General features: G+C 46.1%; 1 protein-coding gene across 2 annotated transcripts; it reads right to left on the bottom strand.

Moving 5' to 3' along the window:
* Positions 1 to 2,377: 2,377 nt before the first annotated feature.
* On the bottom strand, positions 2,378 to 16,094 carry bod1l1 (biorientation of chromosomes in cell division 1-like 1). Of its 2 annotated transcripts, none has more exons than XM_030112203.1 (30): positions 15,862 to 16,094; positions 14,247 to 14,371; positions 13,961 to 14,163; positions 13,302 to 13,790; positions 13,077 to 13,223; positions 12,586 to 12,743; positions 12,398 to 12,494; positions 11,998 to 12,124; positions 11,857 to 11,917; positions 10,004 to 11,768; positions 9,691 to 9,752; positions 9,235 to 9,337; positions 9,040 to 9,150; positions 8,733 to 8,776; positions 8,607 to 8,643; positions 8,436 to 8,488; positions 8,268 to 8,325; positions 7,790 to 7,848; positions 7,624 to 7,684; positions 7,493 to 7,530; positions 7,162 to 7,336; positions 6,786 to 6,874; positions 6,584 to 6,686; positions 6,328 to 6,380; positions 6,184 to 6,241; positions 6,046 to 6,086; positions 5,545 to 5,827; positions 5,184 to 5,310; positions 4,395 to 4,460; positions 2,378 to 3,355 (listed from the first exon to the last, which is right to left on the bottom strand). In XM_030112203.1, exons 1-30 carry the CDS (start codon positions 15,976 to 15,978, stop codon positions 3,235 to 3,237), a joined length of 5,031 nt encoding a protein of 1,676 aa, XP_029968063.1. In that variant the 5' UTR covers positions 15,979 to 16,094; the 3' UTR covers positions 2,378 to 3,234. The 2 variants fall into 2 exon arrangements, with proteins under 2 accessions (XP_029968063.1, XP_029968070.1); XM_030112210.1 differs by having other exon boundaries at positions 8,436 to 8,485.
* Between the last annotated feature and the right edge of the window lie 89 nt (positions 16,095 to 16,183).

Genomic DNA, 16,183 nt, shown 5'->3' with positions numbered 1-16,183 from the left:
TCACGCTCCGACTCCTTCCTCTCACAGGTCTCGCGTCGCATGCACCAAAACCCCACTTTGGATCCGGTTATGAAAACTTCAAGGACCATTTAGAAATTCTTCAGATCCTCAGAGTTTTTTTTGTTTGCAGGCGGCGGAGTGAGTCACTGCAGCTGCACTCAGAGCTGCCACTCCATGAGTGTGTGTGTGTGTGTGTGTGTGAATTCAGGACACACACATGATATTTAGTCACGCATTCACCTCAGATACACTTTTTTTAACCCCATGCATTCTCAGGGAGAACATGCAAACTCAAGAAGCTGAAGTCCAGTGAGACTGAAGCTGAAAAAGTAACACAGAGACCGACTGATTGCAAAAAATGATGCATGTAACTACAGTTTTCACCTGCAGTGAGTCTCCATGTCAGAGTGTGTGTCCTGCGATGCCCTGATGGACAGGGCGGTGCAGGAGACGGACGGACGGACGGATGGATGGATGGCCTGGACGGCGTTGACACGCTGCAAAACAATCCGTCTGGCTCTGACGTGACGGTAAGTAAACAAGCATGCTGGAAATGTTTCTGCACTCTGGTGTGTGTTTGCAGCAGCAGCAGCAGCTCGGGATGCCTGGAGCCGGTCCAGATCTCCACTCAGCTGCCCAGCTATTCCAGCACTGCAGAAGCATGAACCCCCCCCCCCCCCCCCCTCCCGCTGCCGGCCTGTCGCTGCTCATTTCTACCACTCGGCTACCAAACACTCCTGACGTTAAACACCTGTTAACTTTTATGTCTTGTGAGAGGAGCGGCTGAATGGGAGCACATTATATTCAGAGCCGCTCGGCTCGGCCAAATCCCCTGCAGAGGAAAGAAAGACCGCTCCCAGTGTGGAGTGAGGGAAGCAGCCTGGGAGGATCCCCTCCCCTCAGACGCAGCACGAGCTGACAGCTGCGCAAAAACACCATCTTTCACTGCTCCGGCCGTCTGCAGACCTGCTGCAGTCCACGTCTCCTTCGTGTTTCTGTCTGAAACATCCTCCTCCTCCTCCACCTCCTTCACCACATCCTCCAGCTCTTCCCCTCATCCTCGCCCTCAGATAAAGTTTTCCCACCTCCGCCTGAACACAGAGAACAGTTCCTTCAGTACAGGCAGGCTGTCATGAATTTTTCCACCTGTGGTGAACTTCAGTAATTTATCATTTGAGTTCAAATTCAATATTTTTGTCAGATAACAGAGGTTTTACCTATTAACCTCAATTTCTTAACTAGAAAATGAAAATGGTATTTAATTTGTGTGAAATGTTATTTTCAGATTGTCAAAGTGCAAATCGAAGAACATTTTGTCTCCACAAGTCTCATTCATATTTTTTTCCTCTGGTTAAAATAATAAAAAAAAAACCAATCTAATGCAGTATTCTGATGTTTTGAGATATCTAATTAGACACACACAGACATTTAATATGAAAAACACATCTGTGATTGACTGCTCACCGGTCCAGGTGAACCTGCTTACACACACACACACACACACACACACACACACACACACACACACACACACACACACACACACACACACACACACACACACACACACACACACACACACACACACACACACACACACACACACACACACACACACACACACACACACACACACACACACACACACAAACAGCTGAGATCACAGTGGGCTGCAACCATGTTATTAAAAAGCGGTTTAAATTCTTCTGTTTATGTGGATTTTATTCTGAATATTTGGAGGTTTGACGGAGATGCACCTGTCTTCGGCAGGTGGTCGTAATGTTGTGGCCAATCGGCGCCGACACGCAGAGCGGCCGGGTGAAAGCCGATCCAGAGCGGCCGGGCCGGGCGGCGGCGGCAGCAGCAGGAAATACCTGAGCGAGGTCCGCACAGGAGCGGCCGGAGGAGCCGAACCTGGAGGCTCAGGTGCTGCTGGAGGAATATTTCACGCCGGGTTTGTCAGTTTTATCCTCCATTAGCAGGCAGGAATGTCCTCCGCTCTGCTCTGCTCTGCTCGCTTAACGTCTGCGGCTATTTACACATCACAGACACAAGATCCATTAAAGCCCAGCAGACACCTTCACACACCGAGCACGGCGGGATCACTCCCAACCTCACAGTGAGTGTGTGAGAGAGAGAGATCTGTATTGTGTTGTCTGTGTGCAAGCACACAACTGTTATTCTGCTGTGTGTGAGGTCTTCATTCTGATGATTATGTTTGATCGTTATTCGGTTCTGTGTGTGTGTTCTATATTTTACTGAGTGTGTGTGTGTGTGTGATCGTTATTCTGCTTTGTGTATGTACTGTATTTTCCTGTGTGTGTGTGTGTGTGTGTGTGTTCTGCTTTTAAACCAGACATTTGAGAACAGGAGCTTCTCAGTTTCAGAAACGCTCGGGTCGTTTATTGGACACAGGAAATGGATTAAATACAAATGTAAAAATACATTTTTCAGTATTAAAAAATAAAAAAGCAGAGTTTCTTTTACATCTACGGGACGAAACTCGAACTGATGACTGCAGAGCGTCGACAGAAAACATGGGGCCGATACAGCAACGGGGGAAGGACTCCACAGTGTGTGTGTGTGTGTGTGTGTGTGTGTGTGCGCACAGATCTGTTGTTGATGACATAAATGGTGTGTGTGCCTGTGAGAATCTGTGAGTGTGTGTCTGCAACTCCATATCTGCTATAGAAGCCGAGACACACACTCAGGGTTTTGTCGCCCTCTGTATCGACTGGCAGGCTCACTGCCGTGTCTTTAGGTGTGCAGTAAACCTTAGCTGACAACTTCATGATGATGGTGGACACACACACACACACACACACACACACACACACACACACACACAGAGTTACAAAAACAAAAACATCTTACTGAGAGAACAGGTTTTTTTTTCCTTTTTCTTGCTGAAAATTAATACTGCTGCTAAATTCTGAGTATTAACAGAAACACGTTCATTCTTCATTCACAGAATGAATTTCAAACAAAATTCACCAGACACCAAGGCAAGACGCCTTGAAATAGTTCCTGCGAGTGTGTGTTAATCTGTATGAACTACCCACAGCATTCTGCATTAATGTGTGTGTGTGTGTGTGTGTGTGTGTGTGTGTGTGTGTGTGTGTGTGTGTGTGTGTGTGTGTGTGGATGAGGCCTAACGTGCTGACGGACTCACTGCGGAGAGGAAAAACAACCCCGCCGGGGTAAAAAAACACCGTCCAGCGCCGTCAGGAGGTCTCAGCGTCTGCCCCTCTTGGACGGGGGCTCCTCCGGTTTCTGCCCCCCCCTCGTCCGCCCCGCGGGGGGGCTGGCCTCGCGCTTGCGGCCCCCCTTCGCCGCCGCCTGGCCCCTCGTCCCGCTGCAGGAGGGAAACAAGGAGCAAGTGTCAGAGCGCCTGTCCCAGTGTGTCGACTTCACGTTCATTGAAGACGTGCTGCAGGAAGCGCGGCAGGTCGTGTTTGAGCTGCGAAATCAAAGACGCGACACCTGAAAACACAGATCATGTTAACAGGTACCAATATTTTAAAACTTCTTCAGTGATTCAATCCACAGCCTGTATCAGAACGACTAAACACAGAATACCGCCCATTATTTTAACCCTTTATGTGCCAGTTCAATTACATAAAAACAACGTTTTCGTTAATAAACACATAAAAGGATTTATTTTAAAATTAATGCTGCAGAGTTTCTGCACATCGTCAAAAATGGTCTTTTAAAAAGGACATTGAAAGACACTCTTTAAGGATATAACTCAGGTTAAAACCAGCAAGGCAACATTTCTGAGCTTAAAATGCAAAAAGATGAGCAACAAAAAAAAAAAATCCTGTGACAGATTTCAAAACACCTAAAAGTAAAGAGAGCAGTTTTGCCACCGCTGTTGGGACTGAAATGGTTGGAAACTCTTTTATTGACGGGAGCTCCACACGTTCAGGCAGCCACCAGCAGGGGGCAGAACAGCCCCGATCATGCAGACCCCAAAGGAGAAACCAGAGTTCGCAGACCCGCAGAAACAGGTCCCTCAGAGAGGGCAAAGCCTCAGAGAGGAGAGAATGGAATCTTCTATTCTTGTCGAACAAAATAAGTTTCAAAGGCATCTCTGTAGAATTTTTATTTGACTTCTGCTGTCGCTGTTTTGGTTTTTTTTTCCAGATATTTTCTTTGCTCTGTCAGCCAAATACAGTTATAGAGTGACATCTAGTGGTCTCAGATGGTAACTTCCAGTGTATTTTAAAACATCTTAAAATAAAACAGCTTTAAAAAAAAAAAGTGTGACTTAAAAACTTAAAAAAAAAAAAAAAAAAAAATAGATTGTTTTCAGGACGTAGTGCTGCTTCATTGAAGCTTCCCGGCCTGCTGCTGTGGTTTCATCCATTCAGAGGGAAGGGAGGTGAACTCACCGCGTGGCTGCGGCCGCCGGCTCCTCTCTGCCGGTGAGGCGACGTGCTCGAGTGGACGGCTTGTTTCTGCACAGGGAACAAACCACGGCACTCACTCACACCCTTTTCTCTCTTAAATCAAATCATTTGCTCCATTTCTTTCACAGATTTCCAAAAATATATTACATTAGACAAAATCTCACACATTCCCTGTATTTACTTGAATTGTGCAAATTGTTAGAAATTATTTCTTGACCAAATTTAATTATTTGCACAATTTTTCCACATTATTTCGATATTTATTACCCACATTACCTAAAATGACTTGTATCAATTCTAAAAATTCTCTATTATCTTAAATAACTTATGAAAAGTGCCAGATATATTTACTCTATTAAACAAAATTATTTCCCAAAACTTACATATATCAGATTATACTGAATTACTGGAAAAAACTTTCATATTTTACCTCAAAATCGCCATTTAATTACATCTTTCTAAAATCAATTGTGCACAATTTTTTTTTATATTTCTCTGTATATTTCCACTATTAAACTTATTGGAGTTTTTGACATATATTTAACCTTTTAAATAAAACTGAAAAAAAATAAATTAAAAAAAAAAACAACTCAACACATCATATAGATATTTTGAATAAGCGGAGTGTAAAATGGAGCTAAAATAAAATTAGGAGTGATGAGTGTAAACACGATGATATTATGAGAACATCACCATGAGAAGCTTCTCCTGACGTTAACTGTAACAACTTTTAACGTGAAACCTAAAGACGGGGTCGCGCTCTGGAATCACCTTTCAGCCTCCAGTCGAGACGCTAACCGAGTCGTGGCTCTGGACGCAGTTCCTTCTCCCTCCTCATCCTCCTCGTCCTCTTCATCTTTCTGTTCACCGTCCTTCTCCTCTTTCTTCTCCTTTTTGTCTGAGGGGAAGAGAACATGTTGAGAATCCACGACACTTCTTAAAGTATTCACAATACCGCTGCTGAGCACTAGATGGCAGAAGTGAGCCGACGGCAGACTGTTTTTCTTACCTGCTGCACAACAAATAGAAATCAATGGAAATGCATCAAGACAACTAGAACACATCTCCACAAGTCCGCGGATTCATCGACTTCTGGAATGATTTTAAAATGAGAAGTTTGAGGGGTTCTTGCCTTGGTCCTCTGAAGCTGCGGCTTTGGGTGGCCGTCCTCTCCGAGCAGGCTTCTTCGGCGTCTCTGGCTCCTCCCTCCGCTCCTCCTCCGGTTGCTGCTCCTCTGGCTGTTGCTCCTCCGGTTGAACCTCTTCTTCCCCCTGCTGCTCCTCTGGTTGCTCTTCCTCCGGTTGTTGCTCTTCCCTCTGCTGCCCCTCCCTCTGCTCTTCTTCCCCCTGCTGTCCCTCCCGCTGCTGCTCCTCCTCTGGTTGCTGCTCCTCCTGTTGCTGCTGCTCCTCCTCAGTCTGAAGACGTGTAAAAAATTAAAAATGAATCTCAGAAGATGTGTGTGACCTGCGGCCGATCAGCCTGTCTGTAGTTGCATTATGTTGAATTTGGAGACCAGGCTTTTGCACACAAAAAAGGAAAGCCTCAAAAAGATTTATTTCTAAGGTCCAGAAGATACTAAACTGTTTAATTAAATAAACTTATGAGCGCATGAAGAATCCAAAAGTAAACTTACATGCTCTGGTTTCTCTCTCAGATCCTGAAGACCTGCTGCGCCTGATAAATAGGAAACAATATTAACATTAACTTATTTTCTTCTATCAACAAGAAAAAGCTGTTTTCCAGATGCAGGGATTTGTGTCTTTGTTCTGACCGCCGTCGTTTTCTGGCTGTTCACTGTCGTCTTTCACTTCTTCCTGAGTCTGGACCTCCTGCAGGAAAAGTCCCAGAAACCAAAAGATGAAAACAGACCGAGAGGGAACCAAAAAATCAAGTAATTTCACACAGAAAACCTCACCTCCACAGGCTCCTCTGTATCTTCTGACCGTTTTCTCTTCACTGCTGGTCGACCTGCAGTTTCATTAAGATTGTTGAAACATTTTCTAATAATTGGACATAATTTAATTTTTTTTTTTTTTTTTTTTAATCCACCTCTCAACCCTTTTTACTATGGAGCCACCCGGTATTTCAGAAAGACTTGTGACGAAATTATCCACGAGTCATTCCAGTTGTTGCTCTGCTGTGTTTTTCTGAAATGACAGAAACAGGCTCACCCGTGTCCATCTGCTCCTCAGAGTCGCCGCTTCCTGCAGCTTCGGCCTCCTCTGCTGCAGCCGCGCATCCATCACTCCTCAGCTCACTCTCTCCCTCCGTTCCCTAATAGGAGGATAAAAAACAAAGCGGAAGTGAAGCAGTGAAATACGATGACTGGTTCAATATTTTACGTTGTCTTAACTGAATGAAAACTCTCCGTACCTCTTCTGTCTCATCTGGGTTGAGTGATGAGTTATTATCAGCAGCACCGTCATCAACTTGACTCTCGTCTTTGTTTGGGTTATCTGAGACTAAAAAACACAAAAGGTTTTTGTAATGCATCTCTTGTTTGTGTTTGATAATACTTAGAACTAATAATGGTTAAATAAAGTAAATAAAGTGTGTTTTTAAAGCTCTGAGGAGAGGTTTATCCCCCTGCACTTTAGAAATTCTGTCTTAAAGACACAGTCGTCAAAAACTTTTACATTTCAGGACATTAATTTAGAGGTTTTATTTGATAGAGATTTAATATTGTGACAGAGATGAGAAATATTGTCAGTTTGGCTTCCTGTAGATGTTTAAAGAGAAGTCATCTCACCCGCAGCAGCAGCAGCTTCTTTGGTTTTAGCTCCTGGGCGTCTTCCTCTGCGGCCCGGCGTTCCCTCCGTCCTCTCCGCCTCCTTCGGCTGCTCCTTCTCCGCCTCCTCTGCTGTCCTGGACGACCGTCCTCTGCGAGGTGTTTTCAGTTCTGCGGCCTTCTCCGACTCCGCTTCCTGAAAACATAAAGACGACGAGCAACAAATTAAACCCGATGACACTGACCTGTGCCTCTCCCAAACGAACCGCTGTGGTCATAATGTTCTGGCTGATGGGTGAACCTCTGCTCAAACTCCATTTTCAGTCAGAGAGTGAGTGAGGTGTGTGTTTACCTCTGCAGAGAGCGGCTCTTTACTTTCCTTTTCATCACCTGTCGCAACAAAAACACACAGCTGGTCAGGATTCAGAGTGACTGCTGGAAACGCCTCTGAAAGGCGGAGCGCTGCAGGAACGTTTCAGCCACCTGGAGCCTTCTGAGCCGACAGCTTCCGTTTGCGGCGTCCTCGTCCCTCCGCTCTCTCTTCCTACAAAAACAGGGAACATGTTGAGAGAGAGGTGCAGACTGTACCTGCAAACACATGATTTTGTATATTTAAGAGATGATTTCCAGTAAAACTGATGGAAGTTACTTTTTCTGACAGGTCTGAGTTCTTCTCATCCTCCTGGCTGTCTGTGCTCGACACGTTACCTGGAAAAAAAATTACACAAAAATTAAACAAATTTATTCTGTCAGTCTATTTCTTTGTCATTTTAATATTTTATGCGATTGAAATGGTTTTAGCCGATTTTAAACTACATCTTTGACCTTTCCTTTGCTACATTAAAACGTCTTTTAACATATCATGCATTACAAATCTCAGTAATCATTTCAACCTTCCTGCTAAACACTCTGAATTGTACGGACCTGCATGAAAAGTGCTTTATGCATAAATTATAATTAAGATGAGAGTAAGTGGCTATGAAGTCCTGTCTGCTTCCGAGTGTTCATGTTGGAATATTCAATTGGTTAAGTTTCACTGAAGACACTTTAAAAAAATCTTACAAAACATGTGATTTAAAAAAAACTAGGCTCAAACGTGTCTGAGAGCAGAAAATAAGTGGACTGACTGATTTGCTTGATGAGTTTGGACTCAGGTTCCTGCTCAGCGTTGTCGTCAGTTTCCATCTGAAAGAAGTGAGTTTTCAGGTTGGATGATGACGAACCAACAGAGACAGACTGTAAAGAACATGTGCAGAGAGAAGGGTGATCAGTGAAGGCGAAAGCTGAACACTTACAGGCTGCGCTTCCTCTGCAGAAGGTTCCTGCTCCTCAGCCTCAGCTTCACCTGCTGGTGGGAAGAAGGAACGTTGTTCTCCACACTTTAAAACCATTTATTACCTCCAGGATGCTCCTGGGAAATCTGAACTCACCTACGGCTGCAGAAATAAGAGGGTTTAAAGACTCACCGACGGCCTGCTGTTCCTCGGGGGCGGCGTCCTCCGCCTGCTGGTACAAAGAGACGAGGTGAGACTTAAAGACGTAGGAAAAGACGAAGCAGCGTTTGTTTCAGGGGAACATGAATCGTTACGCACCGTGAGGATCGTCGTCGTGATGACGGCTTCTGGTTCGGTTGGCTCTGAATCACACAGAGGGGAGTGAGACAACAAACAGCACATTAAATACACCAAACACAAAACCCGTTTATCAGTGAAAATCACTGCATAATATCATACAAATATCCAGTTAGAATGTATGTGTGTGGAAAATTGTGTTGCTTTATGTCTAAATACAAAACTGAAGGCTCAAAATGTCCACATACTGTAGGTGCGGGGAAAGAACGCGGGAGGTGATTAATAGTCACGTGTGTTATAATTCTATATATGCTGTAGTTTTGGTCACCTTGTTGAGCAGAGATTTGTGAAAGTTCTTGAGTGGAGTCAGAAACTGAAGCCAGGGTGTTTTCCCCTGAGCCCGCTCTCAGCTCTGCTTCAGTCTGCACAGCTTCCCCTGCTGGAAAACGAAAAACAAGCCGTGAGGTCGACGCACGACTGAAACAGAAAGGTGATTGAAGCTGGAAATGATTCATAAAAAAACCTTCTCTCTCAGCAGGTGCAGAGTCCTTCTCATCCGGCTGTGTTTCAGAAGCAACAGCAGCTTCGTTATTCAGAGGAGGTTGACCTGAGGCACACTCCTCCTCCTGTGATGAAGACATCCTTTGTTTTAGTGACATTTAGTTCATTAAAATCAGAGGTTTTTCATATTTAAGAATATGAACTTCAACCATATTACAGCCCTTTGTAGACAGAAAGTAGTCAATTTAAATACCAAACTTCCTGATTTTTTCCTCATTTAATACCCTTAAAAGCTGCTGATATAGGAAGTGTCACTGAACTCATGCTGATGCTTGTGTAATAAAGTATGTATTAAATGACCAACCTGTCACTACTGGACTTACAATCAAAATAAAAACAACCAAAAATGTACTGGAATGTACTCAGTAGACTAAAAAGACTCTTTTATTTTTATCTTGCAGCAGTGAAATGTTGGTACCTGTACAGCCGGCATCTCCATGACCCCAACTTCTGCTGTGCTCTGTATTTCCTCAGACTGACCTGTGAAAAGGAGCAGATTGCACTTTTTAATAATTGAAAGATAAAAGTGTAATAAGGTTTCAAAAGTCAGTGATTTCATTCTTGAGGCCTCTGAGGCAACAAACACAAAACAGGTGAACACACTGAAACCCACGTCCATCAGCTGGAACAGCTTGTCTGAGTTAGCAACAGTAACTAAGGGGGGGGCGGGGCTTACATACGGGTCAACTGTACATACAGTACTGCTGCTTCTGAGATTCATTGGCACAAACCTGCAGGGTGAGTTTGTTCTTCAGCAGAGAGCAGAGGTGCTGGAGGGGACGCCTCCGCGGCTGTCTGCACCTCAGGAGGGAGCTGCTCCTCCTCTCTGGCTGCCTCCACCACCGACTCCTCCTCCGCCGCCATCGGCTCCTCCTCCACCGCCACCGCCATCGGCTCCTCCTCCACCGCCACCGCCACCGGCTCCTCCCTGGTGGTCTGGCCGAGGAGGCTGGAGGACACGGTGCTGTCGGGATCCATGGACAGCAGCGCCAGGGCGGCCTCCTTCATCTTCATGTCGGCGTCCTGAAGCTCCATCTCCGGCGTGCGGTCTTCCCCGAGGCTCCCGGCGCCGAGCCTGGCCTCGGCCGACGTGCACACGTCCATGAGGCTCAGCAAGGCGTCGGCCTCGGCCGGCAGCTCGCCGAGTCGCGCCTCCGCCTCCTCCTCGGGCGGCTCGGGCGTGATGTCGCTCAGGGCGTCGCAGGTGTCGTCGGAGAAGGAGGTGGTGACGGTGGCGGTGGTGGTGACGGGCTCGGAGTCGGTGCTCGTGTCCTGGAACACAGCTTTCTTCTTGGGCGGCTCGTCCGTCTCGTGGATCGGAGGAGGAACTGAAGACTTTGGAGATTTAACCGTCCTTTCCGCTCTGTCCTCTCTTGGTGCTTTTCTGTCTTCTTGGCCCTCGTCCTTGCTCTCTGAGGCTTTGTCCTTCTTCTCCAGCTTCTTCTTTGTGCCTTTCACATCTGTCTTTTCATGCGACGGCTCCTCTGGGGCTTTAACTTGTTCTTTCTTCTTCTCCTTCGTAGCTTCAGCTTTGCTGGCACTCCCCCCTCCTGCACTTCGGACTTCTGGACTCTGAAGTTTCTTTTCAGTTTTGGGTAACAACAGAGTCTTCAGCTCATCTTTTGACTTGGATTTAGATTTGTCGGAGATTTTTCCCTTTTCTGAAACTTTCGCCTTTTTCTGGTCTTTGTCTGGTTCTGAGCTCGACTTGTTTGACTTGTCTTGATCTGCTTTAACCTTCTCCTTCTCGCCGTCCTTCTCTGCTTTTGACTTGAGTTTGTCTGCAGGCTTGTCCTCGCTGTGGCTCCTCGACCTCTTCGGGCCTTCTTTGGAGTGTTTGTCTTTCCTCTTGCTGCTGTCGGAGCCGGGCTCCATGTCGGATCGATCCTCAGAGGAGCCGGTAGAGTCTGGCTGAAACAGTAGCTTCAGATCACCTTTAAGAGAGGTTTTCTCACATTTTCCCTTCTCCTTCATCTTTTCTTTCTCCTTGTTTTTGTCCTTCTCTGTCTTGGCGCTCTCCGAAGCTGCAGCCTTCATCTTCTTGACCTCTTCTGCACTTCCTGCCACCTTCTTCTCACTCCTGATCTTCGGCTTCTTCTCGCCTCTCTCCTCAGAGCTCACTTTACCTGCTGTGCCTTCTTTCTGCTGCGGATCGTCCATCTGATGTTCAGATCTTTTCTCCTGCTTCAGCTTGAGCTTGGCCCGCTCGTCAGACAGGCTGCGCTCCTTGTCTTTCCGCTCCTTGGGATGGATTTCTCTGCGGGACAGGCGGTCGAACTTTCCAACGCTGCGCTGTCTGAGTGCCTCCTGGGAGCCTTGCTCCAACTCCAGGATGAAGGAGTGCGTCCGGGGTTTGTCGGGAAGTTTCTTTGCGTCGGTGGAATCTTCTGAGACGCTGCCGCTTGTCCTTCTGTGTCTGTCATCAAAAGATGATGAATCGGACTGATTTCTGATCAGTTTAGGTTGTGGGTTCTTTGAAGCAGCAGGTTTTAACTCCTAATGGAAAACAAAACGGATGAACATGAGCAAATAAAAAAAAGCATATTCCCTGAACCTTGCTGAATTCATGAGAGCTTTGACATACAGATTTCTTGGGTACGTCTCCTGCATCTCCTTTCTTCTTCCCTGAAGCGTCTCCATCTTTTCTGGAAGGTTAAATTCGCACACATTTAGAGAAGATATGGTGAAAAGGTGAGATGAGCCGCTGTGAGTGCTGGTGTCTCACCTGGAGTCCAGTTTTCTCTTCCTGCTCAGAGCCACCTTCTTCTCCAGGACCTTCCTCTCCTTGCGAGCCTCCTTGGCTCTGGGGCCCTCCTGCCCGGCAGGGTCTCCACCCTTTTCTTTCTTGTAATCTGTGTGAGACGTCAGGCTTCATGAACGACTGAGTCATTTCAGTGTCAAAGGGAAAATTTGTCAAATTAAAAAAAAAAACAGTTTTTATAAAATCACTGGTGAGTTGGTGTTAATCTGCGTATGTCAACTGATAATTGAAAGTTTTGTCAGAGTGTAATCACACAGTTTACATGTTTATCACAAAGTACGATAAAACAACACTACAAAAAACATCAAAGTCAAAATTAAGCTTCCATGTGTAAAAGCCAAGACAGAAACTAGAGAGAACAAACCTTGCTCCTCCAGCTGTGCTGCTCTCTGTTTCCGTTTCTCCTCCATTCGCTCTCGGTTCTGTTGTCTCTTGAGGAGTCTCTCCTCTTTGTCCTTGGCCTTTCAAAACAGTTTGTCAAACAGTCATAATAAACCCTCAGAAAGACACGCAGCATCTTTCACCTCTCCTGATAAAGGGACGTGAACTGACCGCGGAGCGGCGGCGTTCCTCCACTGTGACTTCATCGTCAGAGTCGCTGTAGTATCGAGAGTAGAGGAACGGCTTGTGGACGTAGGCCTTACGGCGAGGCTTACAGTCTTTGTCCTCGTCTCCCGTCTCTCCACCGGTGTGTTTCTTGTCGTCTTGATCTGGAGCAATTAAAAGGTGCATCCAGAGAAACCGCTAACTGTTAACACACACTTTATCACTTGGCACCGCAGATATGAATGGATTGCTGATATATTCATGTAGACATTGGCTTAAACCTGCAGCAGCTTTAATATACATCCACAATACAATCAGGGACAGCGTTTGACCGGACTAGTTAAAAACTGGGGCACAATTTAAGTGATACCTTTTCCCTTGAAATGCTGTACTGTAAATGGAGCCTTCATTAAAGATCCCATTTAGTCAAGAGAGAACTAAGACGCACAGGCCACCCTGTATGTCTGTTTGAAATAAAGGGAAACCTGTCAGAGCACCTGGGGGCAGCTCCCCTTCTTCAGAGGACTCGGACGGCAGCTCCTCGTCCTCGCTCTCCTCCTCGAACGAGGACAGGTCGCTGGTGTGGACCGAGCTCACCGTGATGTCGCTCAGACCCTCCAGGTCAGAGTCCTCCAAAGAATATTCTGCAGGACAGAGGAAAGAGGAAAGACAGGCCTTTAATTCCTTCTCTGAAAACATTAGGAAAGCACTTTCTCACACACCTTCTTTGATCCTCTCCCGAGCCTTCTGCTTGGCCTGGCTGCTGGATCTCAGTGGATCCTCCTCCTGCTTCTCCTCAGAGGTTTTCTTGCTGATCTTGTCTGCAGGTTTCTCTCTCTCCTCCTCTAACTGCGGCTGAGCTCTGGACTCCTCCTCTTCCATTTTCACTTCCTCTGTCGGCTCCTCTCCCTCCAGCTCCATGTCTGACTGCGCCTCCTCCGTCTTCACCTCCATGGCCTCCACTTCTGCTGCCGGCTTTGCGTCCGGGGCGTCTTGGTGTTGCCTCTCCTCAGTCTGACTGCCTCCTTCCTCCATGGCGCTCGCGTCCTGCTCGCCGTCCTCCATCAGCAGCATGGACTCCTCCGGCGTCTGGCCCCTGCGGGTCTTTTCCGGGGCCGAGGTGGCCCTGACACTGGCCTCTTGGTTGAGAGACGTTATTGTGTCCAGGATGGACATAGCGCTGCCAGGGGTCGCTGGAGTCGACGAGGAGGCTGTGAAGAGACAGACAAGTCAACAAAGCTCTTTTCAGTTCGGTAACAAATAGACATAGCATCAAAAAATTACAGTGGAAAAGTTAGTTCTTCAAAAATCTAATTTAAACTTCTCATAATCTTCATTTACGAGATGAAGCTGTATTTGATGCTCATAAAAAGACACACACCTTGCTCAGGAGGGGTGAAATCTGCGGTGGTCTCTGGAGGAGGAGGAGGAGGGGGAAACGGGGTCGCCGGCTCCTCGGAGCAGCTGCCCGGGGACAGGAACTCCCGGACCACCCGCTCCACCTGCGGCCTGAAGATGTGGTTGACTTTGGGATCCACCACCTGAGCCACGATCCGGTCCACCCCCTGCTCCAGCATCCCCGATCTGAGACACACGGCACGCCGTTAGTTCTAGTGAGCCGCACACGGGGGTGAGAGCAGAAGGAAGTGACGGAGCGGCCCACTCACTGCAGGACCAGCTGCCGGATGTTGTTTCTCAGCTGGTTTTTGTTCAGGTGAGGGCTCCATGTGTGATTGGACAGGTGGTTGGAGACAAAGTTGTCCACTCGTTGTTTCAGGTTCAAGTACGCTGGCTGTAAAAGAGTTTTCACGTTTACATTATGAAAACTGTAACACACAGAATGACCACAAGAGGTCATTTATCTGAGGCAGGGGTTTATTTCTAATAGCAGTGATGTGTGCACTCACAGTGAGTGGTAACTAGTCTTCTTCTATGGTTTTGAATAGAGTGTGGTTTAGGTGAAACAGCTGGAGGACAGACAGTATGAGTCCATCAATATGTAATATTACCCATTGGTGTCATCAGACAATGGTAATAATGTTGATTTATTTCATTTTATTGTGTGGAGGATTTGTTTATAAAATTAAGTTTCCTTTTGTGACTCACAAATTTTCTAGATGATGATCCTCTGAAGTGAATGTAGCATAGTTTAGCAAAGTATCTGAGGCATGTCTGATTTTAAAGAATCTGATCAGTTAGATTGTTGATATGTGACTGATCTGACTGAATGATTTCTTGAGTGAATGTAATATAGTTGAATTATTGAGCACACCTGATTGCAATAGGGTGCCCCCTATTGGACTTTTTTTGTTTGTTTGATTTTTTTTTTTTTTTCACAAACTTGATGATGACATTGAAATAGATTTAGGTGTGCAGAAGCAGGACGCTGGCCCTCGAGGACCAGCTTGACACCGCTACTCTAAAGTGATGTGAAAATACTGTTGGAAAGCATACAATTTGGAAGAAAGAAACAAAGTACTGTGGTGCTGAGAGGCATTTGGGTGTTTTTCATTTATATTTGAGGCCTCATAAAGACAACCAAGTAAAGACCCACCCAGGCTTGACACCTTTGAACACAAATATTTCAACATTCCAATCTCAGGTTTGAAAATGGATTGATTGAGTTTACTGCAATGATATACAGATGTAACAGAAAATGTATAATCAATTCAATTGTCTACCAACAGAATGCATGAAACTGAGACCTTGTTAAAACTACTGATAACCCAAGACATTATTTTTGTACAGCATTTAGGGGTGTTGGGCGTGATCTACCGGTCTGGCTATGCAAATAATGGATCCTTAATTAGGGTAAAGGTTAAATGTCGTGAAGGAATGTTAATTACACATATATCGCGCAAGTATAATCCTACAATCAATAAACGACCACTGCATGAAAATGCATAAAATGCGCAGTGATCAAGGGATCTTTGCGCACATAATTATCGCGCAATTATGTAATGACAGGATGAGCATCTTCCTGTGCAAAGGACCAATGTTTAATTTGAGTGTATGTGTAGATGTTAAAATGCACGGTTATCTTGATTCAGTGTCGACTATTCTGTCCTTGAGATCTGCTTTCAGTGGACGTTTCTGTACCTTCCAAAGTTCCAAAGGATGCTGGTGAAATGTTCATTTATTCAATGACGGTTAAAAAGCAAAAGTGACTTTTATGTTTTCCAAAAAATGCAGCAGAAACAACAAGTAAGAGCCTTCTCACAGAGTCAAGCCCTCGTGAACAGCAGTAAATGTTTATAAAGGTTGTGACTGGCCGGCCGGTACCTTGGTGTCAACGTCTGCCAGACATTCCCTCCGGAACTGGTCGAAGAGCCCCTGAGTCTTCAGGTGGTTCACGATCATGGACACCAGCTGCGGGTCTCCGGGAGCCAAACCCGCCATCACCTCGGATCAGAAGCGCTCCCACAGTCCGCTCATCCGGAGAAAGACAGGTCCGATTGGAACTCCGTCGCTCTGTTGTGGTCTGACTGAAGAGGCGGGAACGACCCGGAACAAGAACCGAGCGGTGACCGGAAGCACTTTAGAAGAAACAATCCCTGTCAGAATAAGAGTGAAAATCTGAAGACACAGAATTCGCGTTATGTGA

The sequence above is a fragment of the Salarias fasciatus genome, chromosome 2 (genome assembly GCF_902148845.1).
Source record: "Salarias fasciatus chromosome 2, fSalaFa1.1, whole genome shotgun sequence".
Classification (NCBI taxonomy): domain Eukaryota; kingdom Metazoa; phylum Chordata; class Actinopteri; order Blenniiformes; family Blenniidae; genus Salarias; species Salarias fasciatus.
This window is presented reverse-complemented; position numbering and strand designations above follow the sequence as displayed.